Below are 25,776 nucleotides of genomic sequence, written 5' to 3'. Positions count from 1 at the left end.
CCCTTATTCACCTGGCTATATTGGTCCTTAAAGACCCTTTCCCTTTTGATAGGCCCTCCTGCCTGCAGTTCGAATCTATAACTGTGGTTGAGGGTCTTTAAAGGTGGTATAAGCCTTCTTGTGCTTAACAATATCTCAGCACTGTGTCACATCATTATTTTCCTTTGTAGGATTATCTGTGCAACTTGAAATAGTTTTGCTATTCCATCTTGAGAACCCAAGGAATATTTTTTGCCTTTGGGCTGAGTGGTGCACATTTTTTGCCTTTGGGCTGAGTAGTGCCATTTAAGTCCTAGGTGTCGTACTGAGATCTAGGACGTGATGTGATGCCCCACAGCATCTACAGTGCGCGTCCCCATTCAGCCGTGAATTTCCTAGCCTCAGAGAAGGGAAAAGATGCCAGCACTCACTGAGATGGTAGCAATAATCGGCAGAGCTTGCAGATTATCCATCAGTACACGCTTCACACAACTTTATCTTCTAATGGATTCTGTCCCCACTGCAGATTTATTCTTTGAAAAAAGAAACGATGCAAAACTATTTGAATGGATTGGCAACAGTTCAGTAAAAACCCCAACAATTTCTTAAAGTGAAATCCCATTCTTCTAAACAAGGCTTCAGCCCTTGCATCTCGGTGTCCAGGCAATAGTGTATTGCAAACGCCTGTAGAAAAACACCTTGTGGCTCCTTTTCAGATCTGCAGTGTGAGCCGTCATCAGGAAAGTATACCCGATGCATTGTGCTGGGCTCCGCCTTTGCATTTTTATAAAATAGCCAATACAGAAACGTGTGCATTGTGGCGAAACACCTGGTTGTGACGTACACATTTTTCTGTGGTTAAAGTTTATCATCTCTCTCAATTTTACCAGTCGCTATCAGCTTAGTTGTCGTTGTGTTTTTAATAGTGAAACTTCTTTGTTGTTTTAGGTCTGGAGACACATTTAGCTGTTTCACTAGCTTCATGTCCCTCCCTCCCCCCAGAAAAAAATAAAGAAATAGTAGAAATATGCACGTAGAAGGGCTTTTAGTTGGCCCCTTTTATCTTTCTCTCTCCCCACTGGTCTGTTCAAGTGAATGTCATTCACATTTTGATTCCACCCACCAGAACCTATAACATGGGACCGTGGGTGAGCCTGCTCTCAGCCACTCACTCCTCCATCTACTGATGTCACTTTGCTCTTGCAGTTGTGCACATCTGCCTGAAAAGTTGTCCACTTCAGTGCCAGGGCTGGTAGGTCAATTTCTGCTTTATTTTCATGTCATTTTATTTATTCGTGAAATTTTTCATTTTTTACTTATTTATTTTATGGAAACATGCGTGGCAACTTTAGGCGATAGTATCTTTCACTTTTACCGCCTGTTGCATATATTTGCCAAATAACATTGCAGGGTTGCCTTAGCCATGCCTCTATTGGCTTTGCCAATGCTTGTGTCTACTTAGGTTGGCTCAGTGCAGGCTGAAATTGACTCTTTTGACCAATCTAGATATATATTGTCGGTCCTTGGCCGTGATGACGGATTCCAAAAAACGATGGAATGCGTATTAGAGCAGTGACCAGTGTGAAAAATGTGGTTCTGTATTCATATAGTACGGCTAGAACCTCGACGGAGCGATATACCTCACGGACGTAACAAAGGCCCCTGTGGTGCAGGGAGGGAGGGAGTGAGGAGGGGTGGAGTTCGCTCCAGGGGGCCTTGTCAGCACAGCACCTGGGGCTCCATGTTCTGTGAAGAGGGGCCCTTCCAGTTTTGTTACGCCACTGCTCCAACTAGTACTGAACAATAAAACATAGCACAGAATAACCGTGATAATGCGGCAGTAGTACAGCTAAACAGAATAGGAACTGGGTGACAGCTATAGATGAGTTACCTCAAGTGGAGAGCGGGTGCTAATCTGAATACCATGCAGTAAGGTTTGAAGACCTTGGACCTCCAAGACAAGGTGCCTCCAGAGCCCAGACCACATCCCAAGAGCTGTACTTTGAGAGAAGGTATGTGACCTACAGGTGACCAAGCATACAGACTATTAAGGCCGTCCAAGAGGGAATTTCCCGCAGCTCCTGTAACCACGGCTCACTATTGCACAACATACTTTATCCACTGGGACACCTTGTATTGCAGAGATTAGATTTCTAGCACTGCTCGCAACAGCAAACTTTTGAGTTGTTGAAGCCTGGATAATCCACCCCTTTATGCTTGCATCTGCAATTAGCGATCTGTTTTGAGAGACCAGGGGTTAAGTGGACAGGTTCAAGTTCCTTTAGCGATGAGGAGCTGCTCTTTACACAAAAAACGTCAGAATGATCAAAAATATTTTTTTTCTGCTGAGATGTCCAAGTGGGGAGGGGCAGAGTTTCATTGTTCTAGAGGCATATTCGTCAAAGAATGACATTGGATATGATTGAGGACTAAGGTTCTGCTTGCTCCCCACACGTGGTTACTACAGTTGAGTCCACTGTCTTCCTTCATCTCACTTGATCGGTTTGTTCTCTTTTCGGTTTAGAGCTATATGAGTTTTGACTTCCGTCGCTCCATCTGTTTGGTAACTTAATTATATTTCAGTGATCACAATTTCATTGTTTGTCCACCTCTTGATTCTGCTGGTAGGAAAGTTGATCCTGATGTCTCACAAATCCTTGAATGTACAGCTGCCTCCCAAACTCTGATGTAAAGTTACCTTTTACTTCTTTCCTAGATTGTACGTCTGGATCGCACAATGGAACAAATAGTTTTCCCGGTACCCAGTATTTGTGAGTTTCTCACAAAGGAGTCTAAGCTTCGGATATACTACACGACAGAGCGGGACGAGCAAGGAAGCAAAATCAACGATTTCTTCCTACGGTCGGAGGATCTCTTCAATGAGATGAACTGGCAAAAGAAGCTAAGAGGTAGGACCGTGGGTCCAAGGGGCTTAGGATAGGGTCCTGAGTGATGGGCGAGGTCACTTTGAGAGGGATAGTGATTGTGATGGATTGGTAAAGTCCTAGATAATAAAAAGGGGCTCTAGGAAGGGGATATGTTTGCAAGAGGTTGAAGTTTGAGGATCCGAGGTATTAAGAGATGGCAGTTTTGAGAAGGTTAATGTGAGATTTGAAGTCATGGATGTGTTTGTGAAAGGGGGTGGTCAGGTATGCACAATTCTGTAGGACCGCTATTGGCAGTTAAGTGACCAATAACATGACTCTGGGTGCAGCCATATGTTTACAGAGTGGTTTGACAGTGGCTTTTTAAGGTAATTTTGTTTTAACCCTAACACTGGTGAAACATTAGACCCCGCATTCCCTGCGTGCAGGTGCACCCCTCCCCAAGCTCCAGGGGGCCCCCTCTGCACAGTACACTGTGCACAGGTGACGGGGCCCCTGACTGGACCGGGGGAGGCACCCCCCTCTAGGTACTTTGTAGGGGAGGAGGAGGGGGGTGGGCTAAAGTTTCCTTATGCCACTGAACCCTAACGGGGTCTTTTTTTAGACCCATGCACTTCTAATGTGTGTAAAAAAAAAAAAAAGATAAATCAAAACAGCACCGGGTGCAGAGTTTGTTTTTGTACTGGATTATAACATCAGTGGTCATTGATAGGAAAGAACAAGAGCACAAACAGTTTGGCATCCTTTTTGCTTTTTGTTGGTCATTCCACTCTGTTTTTCCTGGACAATTGGCAGATGGTAACTGGCTTCACAAAATTGGCAGCAAATGCAATGTGTGCTCTGCTCATCATTGGAGCAAGTCCTGAAAAAGGAGCACGTTCAGTTTCCACCTGTTTGAGCACTTAGGGATCTGTATGAATATGTTGGTGAAAAATTAGTGTAAAGCAGACAAGTTGATTAAAGCCAAATGTCTTTTTCACAATTAAAGCTTGGGAATTAAGTTGAATATTTGTTGGTCCTGAAAAAGGGGAAAAAAGAGGACATTGTTAAAACCGGCTTTAGTTTTGCCATATGAGTGATTTAGGGTCTCATCTTAGAAATGTCTTATGGGAAGTTCTGTTCCAAGAAGTCGTTTGGCTCTGTCTAGGAAGCTCCTGTAGTCTATATAAAACCAGCCATCGCAACTGTTTTCTCCTCTCTAGCAGATCTGTACCTAGACAGCCCCTCCCTTACTCGACTATTTCCTTCTCTCTCAAACTGATCTGTATATCTGCCGCCTCTCCTTGTCTATTGCCTCCTTTGTAGGTTTGATATGTATCTAAACTGCACAAAGAGGGTGGGAACACACAATGCTTGTATCTAGGCTGCCCCGCCTTTCTTGGCTGACCACTTTTCTCCTCTCTAAGGCTGATGTGTACCTACAGACCCTCTTCCCCCTGCACATGGATGGGCATCCCTTCATGTATCAGGAGGCTCCTTTCTTTTACTAGACTCCTTTTCTGTGATTTTGGCTCATGGAATTGGTGGTGTAGAACGTTTAGGGAAGATGTGGCTCTGGACCCATACCTGCAGACACATCCAGACTGGTGTGCTTTCTCTCACCCTACTTTTTCAGAATATGCTGTCATTCTCTCTGAAGCTTTCTTGGGGCCAGATATTGAGGGATTAGAGAGCGAGACCTTGGCAGGTCACCAAGCCATGTCTGTCAGAGCTTTTTCTCAAGAGGTCTGGCCATGGAGCTGGTCACTGAACAGAGGCATGGGGGGTGGTCTGGTGATTCAGATCTCACCATTAGTTGCACATCCAACACAACTTCTAAAATGTGGATAACTGCTAAGGATCAAGGAGATCGAGCAACACATGCCTGATTGCTCTACCTACAGTTGCTCAACTGGAAGCACCTTGTGCCACAGCGGGGTAGACCCCAGACTGAATCTATATTTAAAAGACTCTAGCAGTGGAAATGTTAGCTGTGCTGGCTTTTGGAACTTTGATCCCAGAGCTAAAGAAAAATGCAATTTTTGTGATCCTTTAGCTTATCCGGACCAAGCATTATGGCTGGTTTGTATAAAATTGGAAAAGCTAGCTCATTTTTTAGGCATACGCATATGATAATTTTCTCAGTGAGACAATACTTGCCCTAATAGACTGGGAGATCAATTCAGAATAGCAAATTTAGTAAATGCCAGTTTGTTAGTGTTGTGCCTTTCATCTGTGTGGCCTGTTGCCGAGTGCATCCAGGTTGAAAAATAGTGTATCAGGTGGAGCTTCCTGGGTTAGAGCCCTTCTTTTAAATGAAGCGGCTAAAGGTGACAATGCAGTAGTTTTTTATACGGATATCCCAAGAAGATTAAAAACTCCTCTGGGGGATAGGCATCTTCACGCTTCCAATGAGATTCATTTGACCGATCAGTTATAGTAATTGTTTTATTCACAAGGACACGTTAGTATGATTTTCTTCAGTCGACAGTGTGCTTGCATGTGTACAAATTCAGGCAGGCAGAGTTAGAAACGAGGTGATTGTTGGATCCAGAAAACCCCTTTGGCATGGTTGGATAACGATTGTAGGGAGTTTAAGAGAACGCTGTGAAAAATGCAGTCTGCTTTTAGAAGAGTTACAAGTTCTGCAAATTTAGCTAAGGTATGTGAATTGGAAAAAGGCTATAAATTATATTATAATTAAAGTCTTTTTATAAATAGACGGAGTAAAATGTTGGAAGTGATACAAATGTGGGACTGGAAGAGTTTAGGGGATTGGTAAATAATATATGTGGTACTCACACTGGGTCTGCTTCCTCTGATAACTGAAGAAGCTTGGACCCTATGCTTACAAAATTTCTCCCAAACCCCCAACAGCACAACAAAATTGAATTACATAAGAGTCTGAGTTAGGTGACTTTTTTCCTTGAAAATTATAATATACAATATCAGGGTTGCCAGAGCCGATAATATACCTGTGGTGATAAAAGAAAAAGGTAAATACGGAATGGTGGGTGGAAAATTCTACATTTCTTTTTCAATAGATTGAAGAAACAGGAATGAACCCCGAATCCTGGATGGGGTCGATTACTAAACCTTTATTAAAGAAGGGAGATGGGAGCAACCCCTCCAAAATAAAGGCTCATAAGTCTTCAAGATGTTTCTGTAAAGGTCTTCTCTAAGCTATTGTTGACTTAAGTGTATGAATGGGTTTCTGGGGACCAAACCCCTTGTGCTACAGTGCTGTGTTATTTTGAGAGGTAAATGTGGGGTAGGGAGGGAATTGAGTGGGTGACACGCTTCCTATACTGCCCTGCGTGTGCATAAAGATGCAGTGATCCTAAGTGCTAGGCCCTCGTACATTGCTTTAATCCAGTATCTGTGTTTAGGGCAACCATGCTCCCTTGTTGTTTCACCGAGTCCTCGGCATTTGTAGCTAAACCAAAAATTGGGTGCCCAGTGTCAGGTACAGCAGGATTGGTGCTGTTGCACATTTTTAGGATTGCCACTAAAAAACTCATTTTGATTGTGTATATCCTCGTATCCTATGAAGTTATCCTGAAAGTCTGGCATGGAACCTGGACTCCCGGTCCTATATTGGGCACTGGTGTCCCCCTGGTCCTCTTGTGGGCAGCTATGCTCCAAAAGCCGCCCACTTCCCTTCACAGGCCCCTTTGTACTTGGATTATTTGATGGAAGTATCTTTCTGTAGTCTACCGTACCCTGCTTGCTGGTTTTAGTTAACATGATTGGTGTTGAATTAGTCTCATTCTGCTGAGGCAAAGGTCATGAAGCGCCACAAAGCGTTGAATATCTGTGTCTGACGTTCTGCCTCCATGTCTTCCTCACAGCGCAGCCCGTGTTATACTGGTGTTCCCGCAACATGTCCTTCTGGAGCAGCATCTCCTTCAACCTGGCCGTCCTGATGAACCTGCTGGTCGCCTTCTTCTATCCCTTCAAGGGCGTCCGAGGAGGTATGGTGGCCGCCGGCCCACTGCGGGGGATGGACCTCCATCTTCTGTTTTGTCCTGCTCAGCCCCCCTCTGCTGCTGCTCTAAGACGTTTGAGTCGCAGGGGAGGAGGCGTTGCGGGGGAAGGAAATTGTTTACATTTGCAATAATTTGTTTTATCCTTAAAATTCACAGCACAGGCCCCTACTGATCCAACAAAATACACTGAATCTTTAGTGGCGCATACAGTTATGTTAAACAGAAAGGGGTTCATTCACTCAAGGCCTCAAGTGAAATAGGATTCATACTCCCAGGAAATATGAGCGTTTACTGCTCCCAACCATTGCAGCTGTGTAATAATTCAAGGCAGTCCTGTTTCACTTCATTGACTGCACGTTTCTGTTTTGCACGTGGGTTTTGTATTATTGAGGTTTCACCCTTTGTATTTTTCACCCTGCTAAACTCTGTCAAATGCTGTTTTCATCCAATCCACATTCGTAACACTTAAACTCCGCAGAAACTACATGGACGTGAGTGGGCATCCAGGTTGAACATATATAACCGGACAGGTGCAAACGGGCATCCTACTGATTTGTGTGTAACATACTGTGCCTTAGCAAACCACTCCTGTGCCACAAGGTCTTTGAACACTTTTGGGGTTCCCCATTCATCGCAAGGTCATTAAGTGTCGGTAAGACGTAGGAAACTCGGAGGCCTCTCCATATTCTCCAGGTGGGCCCTCACCATTTTGTGTTACGACGCTGATTGGTTAGCTGAGTGGGTTAATGTACCTACTGCAGAGGCGTGTGCATGTCAACTCTACCTAAATCACGAGTTTGCTCAATTTCCGTTCAGTCTTCCACATTTCGTGGACCTTTTAAGTGAGCTGGTTCATAGTAACACAACTACACTCCGGGCCGGCTTTGCGCTGACATGCACACGCCTCTGCAGTAGGCTTGTTGGAGCAATCGTTTTTGGGGCTTCCCACCCCATGACCACTTCCTCGGACTCCCTCATTACCACCTGGCAAAAGTGCCCCTCACCTCTCCATAGGACCCCGCTTACATACATTTCATTTGTTTTAAATCTGGTAAAAGGCTGGCTTCACTAATCCACTCAACTAGCCACATCAAAGATAGCTCTGTTGTCTATATCAAGCATATTAAACCTCTTCGCCACTTTCCGGCGAGTCATAACAGCAGCTGGACAAAACACTGATCTCCCTCGCCGTAAGAACATTAATCACAGGAGGGATCTTAACATTTTAATTGCTTTCTGAGGGCTGGACGCACAAGGAACGTTTCAGCAGGCGCTTTTAAATCGCACGTTACGTAAGTTATTGTTAAACTCAGCCCCCCTCCCCCTTTCTAGGTGGGGCACCCGGTGCGATCGCACCGCCCTAAAGCCGGCCCTGCCTACATGCTTTCTGGTGCTGCCTGTGATCTCTTCCTGCATTGCTGCAGCTGCCAAACTGAACGTGATGCTGGAGGGAGGCCTCTGGTGGTTCTGGGGCCTGCCCGCGCGTGCTCTTCCCTAAGTGGTTTCCTTCTTTTGTTACCTGGAACCAACCCATCCTGTCTTAGCCGGAACTCACTTGAGGGCAGTCCTTTCCTAGTGTCGCTCCGGGCCCTGCTTTAGTATTCTCGGCCCCTCTTTGGATGCCGTGGCGGGACTCGGAGTCCCGTGAACGCAAGCCGTGTCCGGAGTGGAGGGGGGCGGGCAGGGGGCGCAGGGTCATGTAAGGAGCCGCGGCTGTACGTGCCGGGCTGAGCAGAATGTGCCCTGGCCGGGTTGTTTTTCACAGGAGGAGGGATATCTTTAGCAGCCGCCTGGTTATGTAAGTGGCCTCTCGCTGTGAGGTATAATTAGCCCGAGTGCACGCGGTGGACGGGAAGACGGACATTACCTTTCATTTCAGGGCGCGGGAAGCGTCCGGGATGTGCCGCGCCTGCATGCCCCACACCTTGTAGGGTCATAGGGCCATTATTCATTAATGCAGACAGAGACCGGCTTGGGTGTGTAATCATCATTTTGCTCATATGCACTGTTTTTAAAAGCATGGCCTTTCTAGGGATGTCACGGGCTGAACCTGCTCTCATAAGAGGGCTTCGCATAAAGAATTGCTGACGGGGTTTTATGGAAATGTCACTGAAGATGATCCTTCTCCCACCTTGCTGGCAAAACCTGGAACTCCCTCCCCTCAACCTACGTCTGACCCAGAACCTCCTGACCTTCAGGAAGCACCTTAAGACCTGGCTCGTCAAGAAGTAGCACCCTCCCCCTCCCAATCCCCCCCACCAGCGCCTTGAAACCCTTCTGTGACATTGATTGATTGATGTGCAGTGATGACAGACATGACGTAGTGAGCCCCTCATCATGATGCTCTTCTGGAAGAGGCGCTGGTACCTCTTGTAAGTGGTGAGGCAAGTGAAGTGCCCCACCACTTTCAAAAATTAAAATTAAACACCGCCTCCCTCCAAAACCCTAAAGTAAACCACCTCTCTTTCCACAAACACAAAATAAAATACCCCCTCCCTCCATAAACCCATGTAAAAATAAAAATCAATCAATCATGGATTTGTAAAGCGTGGCTAATCACCTATAGGGTCTCAAGGCGCTGAATGTAGGCTTGCTTCTTAATTGAAGAGACAGAGCTTGAGGTCCTTCCTGAACTGCTTCAGTGATGTGCTCAGGCTGAGCTTGAGGGGAAGTGTGTTCCATGCCCGGGTTGCTAGGTAGAAGAATCTTCCTCCTGCTGTACTTTTCTGGATCTTGGGTACGGCTGCAAGGGTGAGCTGGGAGGAATGGAGATGTCTGTTAGGTATGTAGAAGGTGAGGCAGTGGTTGAGCTGTGCCGGGCCTATGTTGTGCAGTACCCTGAAAGTGTGGATAAGGTGTTTGTATGCGATGCGCTTGTTGACTGGGAGCCAGTGGCGGTCTCTGAGGTGGGAGGAGATTCGTCTGTGTCTTGAGATGTCCAAGATGAGTCTGGCTGCTGCATCCTGGACTCTTTGTAGTCTTGATTGAAGTTTCTTGGTGATGCCGGCATAGAGTGCGTTGACATAGTACAGTTTGCTGGTGATGAGTGCGTGGGTGACTGTCTACCTCTTGTTTGGGGGGGGAATCCATTAAAAAATCTTCTGCAGGAGACAGAGGATGTGGAACCTTGATGAAAAGACAGCGTTAACTTGGCGGGTCTTCCAAAGGTGTCCAGGATGGTACCCAGGTTGCGTGCATGGTCAGTGGGGGCGGGGGTGTTACCCATAGCGGTCGGCCACCAAAAGTTGTTTCAGGCAGAAGGGGTGAAGCCGATGATGCGGATATCTGTCTTGTCAGAGTTGAGCTTGAGGCGGCTGCTCTCATCCCGTTGTGGAAATTCCTCTCTGCTTCAGCAAAGTCCTCGGACAGAGAGAGGATCAGTTGGGTGTCGTCAGTATAGGAGACTGTTTAGCTTGTGTTGTTTGGTAATCTAAGGAAGTGGGGCCATGTAGACGTTGAAAAGCATCAGGCTGACTGAGGATCCTTGGGACACTCCACAGCAAGCGTCTTTAGGTTCTTACATGAAAGGTGGTAGTCTGACCCTCTGTCTTCTTCCGGTGAGGAAGGACCTGATCCAGTTCAGGGCTTTGTCTCAGATTCCGGCGTCTTGCAGTCTGTCGCAGAGTGTGGAGTGGGAGACTGTTTCAAATGCAGCAGAGAGGTAGATGAGGATGAGTGTAGAAGTGCCTCCACATTCAGGTATGATGCATAGGTCGTCGGTTGCTGCTAAAATGGAGTACAAATTAAAACACAAGTACTACACTCACATGCATTACACACTTAGGTGCATTACACGTTTGATATAAAAAAAAAAAAGGCATTCTCCTCTGTGTTCTTCTGCTCTCTGATAGATGAAGATCTCCCCTAAACAATCCAGACACCGCTCTCATGCTGTTAACTAGCATGATAGAAATGCCTGAATTGGATAGAGCAGGCTGGTTGGTGGTCAGTCAGGCTCTGGAGGCCTTTGCTTGGTCTCCACCCAGCTGTCTCAAGTCAGCTGAGTGGAGAATTTAAAGTGCGCATTTCACTTTAGCCGGCACAAAACTGCTGACCAAAGTGACATGCAGACGTTGGAGTGTCCAGTCATTCCTGCTTCAGCAGCAGAGAACACGCCCAGCATGTTTCTGGGCCGGATCGGGGCTGGCGCTGCTCTAGTGCGCACTGTGCAGGTAAGGGTAAAATGGCAATTAATCTTTTCATTGCCTCTTTATTTATGCCTGTGTGGCTCTCTGCTGGTGGGGATGGGAGGAGGCGGTGGGGAGCGCTGTCTTCTGGTACTATCCACGCTGAGCTCCCTCTGTATCAGAGTTGAATACCCTTCACATGGGTGATCCCTGCATGCAACTCTATTCTCGAGGGGGGGCTGAGGGCCAGAGATTGCTGGACAAGTTCTGCAGGCAATGGCAGACCCTCCGCTACCAGCAAGCACCAGGGATGCAAGTGCAGTGCACTGCCTTCATGCACTGAGCACTGTTGCTGCTACCCCACTGGGGGCAATAGTACATTGTACTGCCGTCAAGTACTGCAACGCACAGTACTACCATCAAGACGTGAATGACGGCATACTGCAATAAAGTATTGCAGAACTGGACACTTCACCACAGACAAACACTGGGGACCAGTACACCCTGAACTACGATCAGGCACTGGTACAGTAGCACACTACACTGCTGTCAGGAACCGAGTTTTGAAACATAAAAGACTGTCTTCAGTCAACAGGGATAACACCATACTCCCCAGCACTGCGGACATCAGCCTACAGAATTGGCATAAAACACCGAGGATTCTTCACTATCAGTCAGGGGAAGTGCAACTCACCATACTATCAACAGACACGGGATAACCGCATACATCCCTACCATTAAGTACTGTGAAGAACTGGATTCTTCCATACCAGCAAGCACTGGGCACTGTTGCATACTGACAGCTACCATCCGGATCCGAGATTGTACCACACTACACTGCTGTCAAGCACTTAGCATAACAGTCCACTGAACTCAAGTATCAGGAAGTGAAGCACTAGAACACTGCACTACCATCAAGCTTTCAGGAGAACAGAGAACATCGCACCACAAGGCATGGTGGGTGCCAGCCTACAGCACTCCCCTCTGATCACGATTTTCTACTCTGCACAATGATAATCACTGAGGACTGCAACACAGTATAGTACCTCTAAGTACTGAGTGCAGTAATTTAGAAGCCCTGCCTACAGTTCTATATAGCACTACAGTCGAGCACCGGGGCAACTGCACCACACCACCATTGAGGACAGCAGGATATAGCACTACAGTGAATCTGTGGGGACTACAAGATACAGGCCTTTCCCATTGCCTCTGCCTCACTAATGAGAGCTATTGCCCTCTGAAACTCAGTCTCCTCTGCCCCTTGTTTAAAAAAATAAAAAATGGGCTCCATCTTGCCCCACCCCCCCATGGTGCTGTCTTGGAGACCTAAATTAAGGTGTTGCCGCTGCTTTAATTTTCCACTCTCCTGGTCCTTTGGCCCGAGGTCCAAAGCAACACTGGCACAGCAAATATGTACTTGTACTTGGACCTAATGGGTGGAAGGAAGGATAGGAGAACAGCCATAATTGGAGTTCAGTTGGGACCTCGCACCCTTGAGCCCCATTTTCACAGCACCTGAAACAACTTTGATATGTATTTAACTGTCCACTCCACTAGGCGCCATCACTCCTAGGCGTGAGACCCAAAGCAGTCAGTCTGCCCCTTTATGAGAAAAAATTAACAAAGGAGAGAAAGCCCCACATTTTGCCCCCTATTGCTTGGGACCTGTTTCCAGCAGAGCAAGAGAGAACGGGCCCCCGGTTCCAGCAAGGAATATGGCACCCTACCCCCTTTTTTTTTGCTAGTAAGACTAAATTAATTGGGATGTCTCACCTTTGGGACTTTATAAGTGTATAGTCATGCAGCACATTATCTTGGCCAGGGCAGAAGGTGTACACTTGAGCACTGGCTCTGCGGAGGGACCTTGGCCAGGTGCTTACACCCTGCTCTGGATGAGGACCATGGAAGACAGGGCATCAGTCAGAAGAAGCAGGAAGAGGATGACAGTCTCATTCAGTGTAATCCTGCTGCCTCTGGTGGGATAAAAGCTTCAGAAACTCTGCATATAAAGAACAGTCCTAAGAAGTAGTTTAGCGTAGCTGATAGCGTGCTATCCAACTACACTTGCTGAGTGGTGCATTTCTCTGTGTGGCAATTTTCGTTATTCAATCTTATTTGTCCATGTACCTGACTAGTGTATCTAACATCATAGAATCCTAATCATATGAAGCCATCAGACTACACACACATTTTAAGCTCATTTATGTTCTAAGTTAACTCTGATTGTACCAAGGCCTATTCTACAGCGTGTAAAAAAAAAAAAATCCCTTTAAATTTGACACTAAACCTGCCTTCACTTTCATGAGTTTTCATGCATTCGCAAAAGGATGGCCTTGATTTGCCTACACTAACATGTTGATAAATACCCAGTAACTTACATTAATGCATTTGAAGCTATTTTATGTTTCACCACGTATTTTGTGGTACTTATCTAATAAAGGTTTCCACTTGTATGGAATTAGTTTTCATCTTCATTTGTTTATTCTTTTAACTGTGTTGCTTATTTGAGTTGTTGAGCCTCGTCCCCTCATCACCTCCACCACCGCATCAGCTCACACTACCCAAAGGTGAGCTAAGGATGCTTTTATGAAGTTTGGTATCTTCTTGGATGTGCCCCTGGTAAGGTTATCGGCGTTTAGCCATATAACCTATGGGCCTTCGGACCTAGTTACTCTCACTCATTAAATGTTAGCTGTAATTAATGTAGTAAAGCTGAGCATAGTGACAATGAAGAATTATAGCTGTATTTACAGATTTGCTGACAAAGATGAGGAACAACCAGGGGTACATGCGTAATACTACAGTTCTGCGCTAGCCTTTAACAGCCAGTAAGATCAATTATTGCCAAGAGACCTATTAATAACCTTCACAGTTTAAATATGACCGAACGGTGGCAATCCTGTATCCCAGCAGCCAGAGATTCTTCATTTCTTTACAACATTACCGACAACATGTAAATGACGACTTTCGTCTGCTAGGAGTATTTATTACACTGTCAGAGTTTTGCATCGCACATCACACATAATCCAGCAAAACACACACTCTTAGAGACAAGCACATACACAAGTACTATGTGGTACAGCAAAACGTAAACATACTTCTTGTGGTGACAAGACAGTTTTAGGGGAAAAGGTATCTGTTTTCAATAGCTATATTTACAGCACTCACAAAAATAAAGTCCAAGAATTTAGCTGTTCATGTATATAAACACATTAGTCCTACTGTGAAGCTAATCACCCTTATTGGCAAATTTAGGTGTCATGGTGGCTTTACGGGACTTCATTTGCCCATAATTGAGCAACAAGCAACGTGGCAGTAAGCGCGAGGGACAGGAAGCACGAGGAGTGTGAGGGGCTGAAATGCCTCATGCGTGCCACGGAAACCTTGCAGAACAGCACTGTAATAAAAATGTAAAGGAGAAAGGCATCCACTTTGGATACAGTCATCAAAACGAGTTAGCGGTCTGAGAGGATGTGGCGTAACATACACGGCTGCTGACTCTGGGGGACGGGTTTGAGTCTTGGCGTCTGTTCTCCCCGTGCCTACAAAAAACATGTTTATCGTAAGAAATGGAATTAAACAATGCTGAATCCAAACAAAACTCGACACAGAAGCAAAATTGCAAATGCTGATCAGTGCTTTGCCAGTGGTTAAACTCCCTTTTTGAATGCGTAGAGGATCGGGTGAACAAATGGTTTGAGACCATTTCAAAGACGTAAAAAGAGTGCACGGATGAAACCATGAATAAACAAAAGAGATGGGGACCATTTAGCGGCTCAATAGCCATGAAAGTGAAAAACACACCCAACGGTGGGATAAATAGTAATGTTTCACAAATAAAAGGAATTTAGGAAGGCACATGAAGGAGCAAATAAAAAGCGATGGATGTGATGAAAGCCCTCAGTAGATACAGCATGTCTTCAAGAGACAGCACATGCGCTGCCTAAGTGACATCTAAAAAATGAACCTCGATATCTTACAGCCTTCTTAAAAACATCTGAGAAAGCAGTCTCTGTCCATTTGTAAGTTAAAAAAATGAGTCCCCTACGTAGCACCCCACACGTTTGCAATCAGCTAACTATAAGAAATGTGAATGTGTGCAATTGGATATTCACCAATCGTAAAGGTGACTTGGGAGCATGTATAGTGTTTAACTTTTGGAGTCCTGTGAAGATTCATGGTGACAAAGATTTATTATTTTTGTGAGTTAATATAACGGTGTTGAGTTTTGTAAAGTGTCTTTTTAGTAGACTTATGAAAATGTTTGCACCAGGTACGGCCTGGCTACCTATAATTGTTTTTTTTTAAAAAGCTACTATTTAATCTTACACACTTAATTATTTTGTCACTATCTAATGCTGTGTGTAATACAATTTTAAAATAATGACTTGTATGTCTGTAGTGTTTTTTGTTACAGGCTGGGACCTCATAACACAATAAATACACAAGTCACTATTCTGCATTGCACCAACTAAGATTCAAATCCATGACTCGCTGGTCTCACAAAGACATCAGTAAAGATCGCATTATCCAATTGAGGTTTCATAACCTAGAAGTGTGCATTTACCACGAAATAGTTTAATTAGCATTTATGCTTCATTTGAGGTGTATGCATTATTTTATATGCAGTTGCCTGAAGGTGAAAAAAAACAACAAAACACTAATAGACTATTTTGTTTTTTGAGCCACCTCTTTGATCCTGCCACTACAGTGCTCGGATCACAGTTGCCATATTTTTCTGTCTGTTTTTTGGTTAAAAGCAACAATCCCTTAATTTGTAATGGGAACCTCGAACTGCCGCTGCATGGGAGTGTAAGGGGATGGTCTAAACACCAGATGCACTTCAAACACTTTGTGTAAATGTAGACAGCCTGGAAATTTGAAAAATAGTCCCACTTCCAGGCCATCTTCACTTAAGTGTTTACTTGCACCTCCCTGGGAACTCAGCCAAGGACCCCATAGGGGATGCACCACACAGGCTGAAGATCTCTGCCTTAAGTGTATGTATGAATACCTAAGAAGGTGGCGAGCATTTCTGACTTGGCTTTTTACTCATTCTAGGCAGTATGAACGTGTATCATGGAAAAGCTCCTTTTGTTATCACCCATGTGTAATGGGGTTCCTATTTGAGTAGGTTTCTCTATCAAATGTACATAATAGGCATCCATATGGATATATGATGGCATGTGCTGACAGGTGAATAATATGTGATGTAACCAGCTCCTTAAACGTATTGCTCCGTACCTGATCACATGAGGCTTTGTCTTTGTGTGATAGGTTGCTTATGACATAGCGATACTTGAGCCTGTGAGGCTGTACTTGAGATCATGATAGGACTTCCATCTAAGGAATACCTGGGTAAGACTGCTATACCTATCCAGCCTCAAGGTGTGCTGTGGTACACTGACATATCCGGCATTACACTGCAACACAAATTGTCTCTGGGGCTAGCAGTGCTGGATGTTTCTGGCCTTAGTGACTTATGGTAGTTGCAAATGCTGCTGGCCTCACTGACTCCTTGTGTTGCTGTGAGCGTTTGGTTTTGGTCTGCTGCTGACCTTAGATGGTAGTGCAGGGTGTTGGCTGGTTCAGTAATGTCGTCATGCACCAGTCACCAATACCATCACTGCCATTAAGCCATGATATGTAACCAGTGTTGCACATTGCTACTTCAGCGGTGGTATAGAGTGCCGACTTCAAGCCAAGACTCTGGTGGTTCACTGGTCTGCTAAATGGTTTTGATTACCTTTGAACAGTTTATTTGAAGTAGTGAATCCAGCAAAAGGATAGGTCAATTACAGCACTACCATTAAGTCACAGGACACACAGTTCATATTGCTACAATCAAGCGCAACCTTGCTCACCACAGCTGGAAATCTGTACAGATCACTACAGACAGTCTCAGGCTATGCAGAACTTATCACAACCAAATTAGTAGCAGGGTATATAGTTATACAGCTTGCATCACACCAGAAGGGCTGACAATTCACAGTGCTCTGTATCCAGTCACTTGACTAGTATCACTCCGTACTACTGTTCTGTCCAGTGTCGTCATTGGGTCAGCGGGCGAGGAGAAAATAACCACCACATAATTTACTTGCTTTCCCAGAATTTAACTTGCTACTACTGCTTGGATTATCCCACCAGCAAGGTGCTGTAACTCTTAGCATGCTATTTACCCCTTCTTGTCTGCACCAAAATGAGAGCTGGCTTTTTTCTCACCCTCTACCGAATCATCCTAACCACCCATCCCAGACTTCAACCCTACAGCGTTTAGACTTTTAATGATTGGCCTTCAATTATCACCAGCCTAAGCATCATGCTTCTGACTGCCTGACCTGCTCGTAAATTTTAAGACATGACATAGGGCAAGACACCATCTCCTTTTGGTCTATCATGGCTCCATCCCTGACGTGGATGTATGTTGGATCGCTAAATCACCTCTTTGCTATCTTGATAACCATGTCAACAACTACTGTTAGCTTACTCAATCTCTATGTAGCACCTAGTCTCCGCCACAACTCACTACAGGACCTCCCTTCAACAGCCCAACCTCCCTTTTTTTTTTCCTGATTCGCCCACTTCCATTGGTCTGTGACTGTTGTCTACCCAATCATGTTTTCCACCCATTATTCAAACAAATGTTACCCACCTATAACCAGCCTCCCCTTCCAGTATCTGTAGGCCTGCCCCTTCCCAAGTCACTCAGATCCTTAATGTTTTTCAAAGACCAAACTTTCCAATGTTAATTTAAAAGCATAAAGGGACTTTGTGCGGTGAATCTTAGTTCACTGGGGAAACTTGCCAACATCTTTCATCATTTAGTGATCATTCAGCAACAAAGCACCTGGCCTTACAATACACAGAAGCCCTCCTTTTTGGTTTAATAAGATTTTTTATGTTAATGGCAGCCTTCGATTTTGCCACCTGAGCTTTTATTTATTTATTTTTTCTCTGGATCACCCCACTGTACAGGCCAAAGAATATACATTCAAAGTCACCTTTGCATCTTTACACATGCTCCCATGCTTGTTTGCTTCATAAACTTTCTCTGTGCTATATTGTCTCAACCTCAACAAATCCCACAGTTTTTATCTTTGAATTCCACTCCACACTAGTTCTAAAGAGCTATCCAGGATTCTGCAGTTTTCTTTGAGGTCATAGTTTATCCTTCATGTAGCCCCTTTCGCTGCCAAGCGCTTTGCATCCTTTTCATTCAATGTCAAACAATCAGGACATCTTCCACTTTCCTTATTATACACCAACCTGCTCCTCTCATAGCCCACTGAGTTAAAAGCCATGCTTCTGGCCAAACCTGCCATCTTTCTCCAGCAGGCCACGCCCTTCTTTTCCCTCTCTGATAGCATGCCCGCTCTCCTATCCAGTTGCTACCGACCCTTTAAAATGTTTTCTCTTTTCTAGAAAGCACATTATTTTGAACTTAGCACTGCGTACCCCTGTCGCCTTCTGTTAAACTGTTGAAGCATTATATTCCGTTCACTTGCCTTGTGCTGTATTTCTAGCATAAGTGTGTGTGATCATTTTAATATGCATTACATGCCAAGAGGTATATCATCAGTCTGTTTGTACGTTGTGTATTCATGTAGCAAACATTTTAGGCCCTAGAAAAGGGCCTTATAGTAAAATGGTCTTTGACTTAATTTGTGCAGATCTTGACTGTGTGTACAAAATTTCATGACTGGCTTAGTACCTTATCACCTATAACCTTTAATACCAAGCAGTTGGACTTGTGCACAATGCACCATGTAGAAAAGGCTCATCTATGTCTTGATACTTGGTCCATTAGTCATTTATACGCCATCATTCTAGATCTCAACAGCAGTTTTGATATGGTTGATCATGGAATAATCTAGCTTGGGGTTCACTTAGTACCATATTGCCCCCATACTGTTGACTGGTTCTACTCCGTGCATTAGAGTTCCAGTAGTTCAGCACTCAAAATTGCTTCCAGGGAATGTAGACCAAGGCTCACACCTTCTCCTCACACTACTCCCTGATGACCGTATTATGTGATCTTTCCACCCCTTTGAAAATGTGAAATTGTACCCTCCTTTCCTAGATCTCTTTCCACTGATAACCCCCAGATAGCCTTAATTCAACTCTTCTTATCCCCTTAACTGTCCCCTTGTCTGCTTCCCAAGAGTATGAAGGGGTTACTTTATCACTGCTTATGTATTTGAGCACCTGAACTGTCACTCCAGAGACCCACATTTCAGCTATTCAAGCAGATGCAACAACCACTAATAGGCAAAAACTTTAGTGGTGTATCAAATCAGCTGACAATTTATTTCACATTTTGTCTAAAAATAATTACTTATCGTGGGCCTTAGGATCCTCGCATCGTCAAAATGCAATTGCGTATCTACAATTAAACGATTTTGATTCAGGTGTTTTTTTAAAACAACCTAATATACAAAATTACTAGAATAACAATTTGTAAAACAGCTTTGCTATGTCTAGAAATAAAAATATTTGAGCAGCGATTTGATCGAACTCTAATGTAACGTAACTGCTTAACATAATTGGCAAGCTATAGTACATTGGTATATAGAGGCTACATGAAATGTAAAATGAAGACACATGGAATGCACAGATAATATACAGGTTTTAGTCTGCAGATTCAAGACATGCTCTTGCACCTACATAGCCCAACTCCAGGTCCAACATGAGCCCATACTTGGCATCTGCTCTTTAAAATATGAAGATTGGATTTCCTCTCCTTAGCTGCTGAGATAATGACCTGTTTGTGTTCCTTTTCATCAAACCTATGGCTGGTAGTTTCAAAGTCCTGACTGAGTCATGGCTGCAGTGTGCACACCCTATGCTGATGACTTAATTCCTGCCACATTCCTTGAAAGTACTCCAATGACCAGTTTAAGATACTGACTCATTATCTTGTTGCCTTCTAGGAACATTGGATCCACACTTGTCAGGCTTGCTCTGGACTGCCATGTTAATATCGCTGACTATAGTCTTGGTCCTTCCGAAGCCCCATGGAATCCGGGCTTTGATAGCCTCCACCATTTTAAGGCTAATCTTCTCTGTGGGTCTGCAGCCAACTCTGTTCCTTCTGGGTGCTTTTAATGTAAGTATGAAGCAACTTTTCAGTTATTTCATGGGTCAGTTACTTTAAAAGGTTTTCAGCTACACCTAGTTCATCCCTGCCACCCCTCCCCCAGTTCACTGACCAAGTGGAAGTTGTGACTTTGAATCTAAAGTCCCTGTACCGTATCATGCAGGCTTGGCGCTCCTTCTGCAACATGATTTGTGGAGGTTTATTTTGTATCAAAATTTACTGCACAATTAGACATTGTAGTTTTTTTTGGGCCAAACTGTTGCAGTGCTTGACTGGTAGTCACTAGCAGGGCAGATTGAAATAGTTTAGTTTCTTCACTAAATCTGTATCTCCAGGCTCACGATGTATATGAGAGAAAAGAAAGTGCACAACATGTAATAAAATGGTCGAAGGGGTTGATGGCAGGTTTGTGCATAGGGGGATGCTTAACAGTACATTGACCTGACTTGACTGTTCCATCAGATCATGATAGTGTTTTTTTAGGGCAGTGGTACGCAACTTGAATCCTCAGATTGATTTGTGGGAGCAGTGCAGGTACACCAAACAGAATATAGTATGGACGATGTGTGGCTTCAGTTGAATTTAGAAAAGCTCCAACCTTCCTAATAGAAATAAATTGTGTATTTTTTATTCATATTTCTTTGCAAATTAAATAAAATCTTTTATGTATGTTTCATGATTGCTTGTTTCTGTATTTTGTGTATTGTTTTGCAGTTTAAATCGTCAGCAGTGTTTAGGCTTGGGTCCCCAGTTCCAGTAATGACTCATTGAGGGGTGGGTGGAGGGGGTGGTCCCTGAATTCCAGTAATGATTCAGTGGAAGTCCCCAGGTTCGAATAATCACAAAGTTGGCGTCTTTAGCAGTGAAACAGTTAAGAACCACTGTTCTAGGGCAATGGAAGGGTTCAAAATAGATACTGAGCATGACCAGGCCGCCAGATCCTAACGAAACAATTAACTGTTAGACATAATGTTGCTTTGTTGTGATGTGTAGAATTGCTGTTCTCTGACAGTTTTTACTCCCTATGTATTCTCCGACAGTCTTGTATGTCCCCCGAGGCCCCCCCCTGCAAAACATGCTGTGGGAAGATGCCTCCTGCAAAAACTCCTAGTTTTGTGGTTCCACAATGGCATAGTCAGCTCATTGCCACATCGGCAGACAGCGGTTTTGTGCAATTGAAAAACATCCTGGTATTGTCAAGTTCTCCCACGCATACACAAACCTGGGATAAATCTCCCTCAGTGCAGATGCAAAGGTGTTTGCTTGTGCTATGGATAAGTGACAATTTATCCTCTGCAGGTGTGCAACATTTGTTGCTTATTCGGACTTTTGGATGCCTCCATGCTGGTAGCACCTAGGAAGCTAGCTACTCTTTTCTTGCTCTAACAAGAGCCCAGGCATATATTGGTTATACTATGGTATGTTAGTCAAGGGTTATTTGGCTGTTCCCATGTATTGTCGTAGTTTGGACTCTTGCTCTGAGCAAGACTACTGGTCTCAGGATGACAGTACTTTCGTTTGTAGGTGACTAAGTCTTTAGAAATTACCCTTTTCTCACAGATATATTATGTCTCATACAAACAAAGGCAATGACACAGATGCAGTAAAGTTATAATAGTTTTTTATTTAACATAACTGCAATTTGCGATAAGTTGCATGAACTGCAATGATTAGGATAATGAATATACCAAGCAACAGTATTGTGAAGAAGTCATGGTTATAAAGACCCCCACCATTTTTGTAATATATGAAAGAAATATATATATATGTATGAGATGGAATATGCCCTAATACCCTAATGAGAATAGGCCTAACCTCCTACCTAAAGGAGAGCTGGGTTTACTAAACCTAATCTGCCGAAGCCGTGTCCATGAGAGGAGCCCCCAACCCTCATTACCTTGGAATGAGGTCTCTATCTCAGACTCCGTAGGGACACGAAGACTGGTTCAGCGTCAAGACGACTGCAGCATCGGTATCAGCGATGGTGGTGATGCCCTCTGGTCGGAATCCCTCTGATTATCTGTCTAAAGTGTGATGTATTTATTCAGATCTACAAGGTCCCCTGACGTAGGTGTAATTCAAAACAATAGATAACAGGCATGCTTGGGACGGCAATTAATATCAACAATCCCTCGAAAGTATAGAGAGGGAAAATCCCTAAGTGTGAACACCTACTATTTGTTTGTCTTAAGTGCTTGATCTTGACGCCTTGGCACAGTGACACTGATAATAAAACTCATAACAAGTGGCCTAACTATAAACAAGGCCGCCATCTTAAAGGAAATAAATAATTAAATTAACTAAGACAGAGCAAGCTAAGTAGGTTAAAAGTCACTAGGTGACGGGGTCACGAGTTTACAAGCCTACGGCTAAGCTAACTCCTGTTATCCCATTAAAACAAACTAGGATTCACTACAGTATCTTTCAAGGTGCTTCACAGAGGAGCTGTCCTTTCTTGTGCATGGGGTGATGCTTAACAGTACATTGACCTGACTTGACTTCCATCAGATCATGCTAGTGTTTTTTAGGGCAGTGGTACGCAACTTGAATCCTCAGATTGATTTGGGGGAGCAGTGCAGGTGCACCAAACAGAATATAGTATGGGCGATGTGTATCAGCGATGGTGGTGATGCCCTCTGGTCGGAATCCCTCTGATTATCCCACTTCCTGCTGATTTCTTCCATTGGTGCAGGTTTAGGATGGTTAGGTTTGTTCTTGAGATCCTGGAAACTCGCTGACCCCTGCCTTTCCCAGGAATCTGCTGCTGTTGGATTGAAGTTCCTCATGGTCTGCAAGTGTGATCCAGTTGTGCATTTACATTCACCCTGCCAGTGGAGAAGAGATGCTGGGGTGCGCCAGGGGGTGGCTGCACTACGTTCTAATCCGTAGGATTCACTTGGATTTGATGGAGCATTTATATGCTCTTTTCATGGGGTCAACAATCTTTTGACCTGCGAGAGGATTAAATAGGAAGTTTGGTAACTGTCAACATTAATTTACAGTATAACCAAATTAGCCACACAATGAAAACTCAATTAGGAAATAAAGTTAAAGGGTTTTATTACAAATTAACACACTGTTTAATGTAAACAAATCTCAAGAACATACTGTGAAGATACAGAATAGCAACTGGTTAACCAAATCTTCTGAAGAAATTTAGACGAATTAGCATAAGACAATCCAACAATTCTGTCACAGCAGTACAAAATATCAAAAGTAGGATTTGGTGCTAGGAAAACAGTCAAACCTCTTACACATTAGTGCATGCTAAAATCATCTAAGTTGGAACTATAGGCAATTAGAGGAAATCTCCTGGAAGTCTAAAATATTTTAAAAAGTAAAAATCTAACCACAAAGACATAAGGACAAAAGGTGAAGAACTGAAATATGCCAAAAATGAATGGAAAAATAAAAAGGAAGGTAAATATGGTGTCAGCATTTCAGAAGCTCGATCAAGAGTCTTCTTACAAAAGTTAAGTAGAAGCCTAAGCCACACATCGAAACATGGGGACAAGGGGAAAGTCAGAGGTCTTACAATCAATCAGTAAAATTCCTCATCTGATAGAGACTTCTAGTTGCAGATTCCTTACCTTAGAATTTTCCCCCAGGCGTCAGGCTGGATCTGGAGATTTTTTCTTTGAGCAATACCCTTGTGCGTCGGTAGGTGGTGTCGGTCGACTCCGTAGTTTCACCAAAAACAAGATGGTGAAACACTTCCTTGGATGTGCACTACGGGTAAACCACCTTAGGAGTTGACACACCTCTGGAATATCTAATTTCCCACCTGCCCTGGTGCCAAATGAACCTCAAGGCAGGGGTGGCATATCCCCAGGTCTGGGGGAAAACCACAGTTACCTGTCAAAGGGCGGCAGAGGTTTTGAAGCCTCTGGTTCAGATATTATAAATTGCTAGCCATCCTGCTGGAAAAGGTGATAACACCTTCTTCAGGAGCAGGTGTTGTTTCTGGCACCTGGGAGCATGGGCTCTTCCAAGTAGGCGCTCAGACACCCATCTGCGGTGACAGGCTGGACTGTGCCAACCAGCCAGCACACTTCATGGCTAGTTTGGTTTCAGAGGGCACCTGTAAGGTGCCCTCTGGATGCATCTCAAGATAAGTCTGATACTGGCATCAGTATGAGTTTATCAAGACGAGGTATTTGATACCAAACACTGATATCTTTAGTAAAGTTGTCATGTAGCTGGGTAACTCGTAATGACCAGTACCCAGTACGTGGTCTCAATATGGCTTCCTGAACACTTGCAATTCATAGCAATGGAACTAGGCATTGTAGGGGTACATCTGCTCATGCAGTTGTTCCCTCACATGTGCTATAATGTACCCTGCCTTGGGCTCTAAGGCCTGCTGTAGGGGTGCTTTTACGTATAACCCATGCAGTGTTAGTAGGCATTGCACACAGGAGTGTGTGTGCAATATTGTGTTTTCAAAATGTTTTGCGCCGTTTCACTCCTGTGATAGCTATGTGCATGCAATTTGGGTGTGGGCCCCTTAGGGTGGCATAATACATGCTGCAGCCCGTAGTGGACCCTCTTTAGTATCCATGCCCTAGGTACCAGAGGCTATGTTCCCGGCATGGTGTGCATCTAAACGCTGTCTACTCTTTTTTCCAGTGCACAGGGCCGCTACTGGAGTGCACAGCAAGAGAAAAACCTGCTAAACTTGTTAATGTAATAGTGCAGGAAGCTGGCCTGGTGTGTTGTGGACACCTATGGTGTTTGCACCTTATACCAGGACCAGGCAACCCCTATTAGTGGATTAAGACAGTGTCTAGGAAGCCATGGCTCTCTAGTGGTAGCTGTGGTGAGCAGCCAAGACTTATCTAGGAGGAGTGTAAAGCACGGCAGTCACACCACAACTTATCACACCTGAAAGGAACCACACAATGTTGCAAAAATAAATGTACTTTATTATAGTAACACTGAACTAGATTACTTATGGGCAATCCACCAACTGGAGGTAATTACAATCTATATATACACAGTAATTATTAGGAATTAGCATATAGGAGTAACAAGCATTAGCAAACATTGGTGAAAAAAAAATAATTAGGGCCCTACAGGGAGGCCAAACCAAATACTAAACTCGTGGAATGCAAAGTGAAGTCCCAAACCCAAGGATGTGGAGTAGTCAGAGGTGGAACCCAACAGAGAATTCTGGAAGATGAATACCTGAAAAAGAAGGGGACAGAGTCCTTTCGACACAGGAGTGTCCAGGAGGGGCAGGAGCCACTGCCCACCCTTCTGTGGAAGAAGTTCCCTGGCGATGGGGGAAGATCATCAGCTGTGGAGCCCAGAAGCTACAGAGAAGTCCTTGGAGCCATGCAGATGATGTCCCACGTCGGTCGCCGGGTCACAGATGGTCAGTGGTCAGGAGGACCACCAACAAGCCTTGGCAAATGCAAGATGGAGAAAAAGAAGAGGACCAGCAAGGTCCAGGGGACTCAACCCTGGGAGGGGGGTCGATGCTGACCCTCAGCAGTCAGGAGAGCCAGTGGAAGCAGTCGCAGGCACTGTAAGTTGCAGTGAGGCCCAATCAGCACACGGAGAGAATAGTGTCATGTCGCTGGAGCAGCAGAGGTGAGACTTTCCTTGCTATGATGAAGTGCTAGGGGCCGGGGCTACTTGGAGCCTGAAGATCCCTCGGAGAAGGAGTAAACAAGCCTTGGTTGCTGCAAGAGTCACAGTGCACAGGGGTAGTGTCC

The 25,776-nt window shown here is 44.5% G+C and overlaps 1 protein-coding gene across 5 annotated transcripts in view; it reads left to right on the top strand.

The window, feature by feature from the left end:
• ITPR1 (inositol 1,4,5-trisphosphate receptor type 1) overlaps positions 1–25,776 on the top strand; it is a 1,104,774-nt gene that overhangs the window by 883,830 nt on the left and 195,168 nt on the right. For all 5 annotated transcript variants that reach the window (XM_069206352.1, XM_069206351.1, XM_069206348.1 and 2 more), the window contains 3 exons: positions 2,696–2,888; positions 6,695–6,817; positions 19,890–20,065. In XM_069206352.1, the coding sequence (XP_069062453.1) occupies positions 2,696–2,888; positions 6,695–6,817; positions 19,890–20,065 (492 nt within the window). The remainder of the gene's footprint in view (positions 1–2,695; positions 2,889–6,694; positions 6,818–19,889; positions 20,066–25,776) is intronic.

The sequence above is a fragment of the Pleurodeles waltl genome, chromosome 9 (assembly GCF_031143425.1).
Source record: "Pleurodeles waltl isolate 20211129_DDA chromosome 9, aPleWal1.hap1.20221129, whole genome shotgun sequence".
NCBI classification, from domain to species: Eukaryota; Metazoa; Chordata; class Amphibia; order Caudata; family Salamandridae; genus Pleurodeles; species Pleurodeles waltl.
Note: the sequence above shows the minus strand (reverse complement) of the source record. Positions and strands in the feature narration are given on the sequence as shown.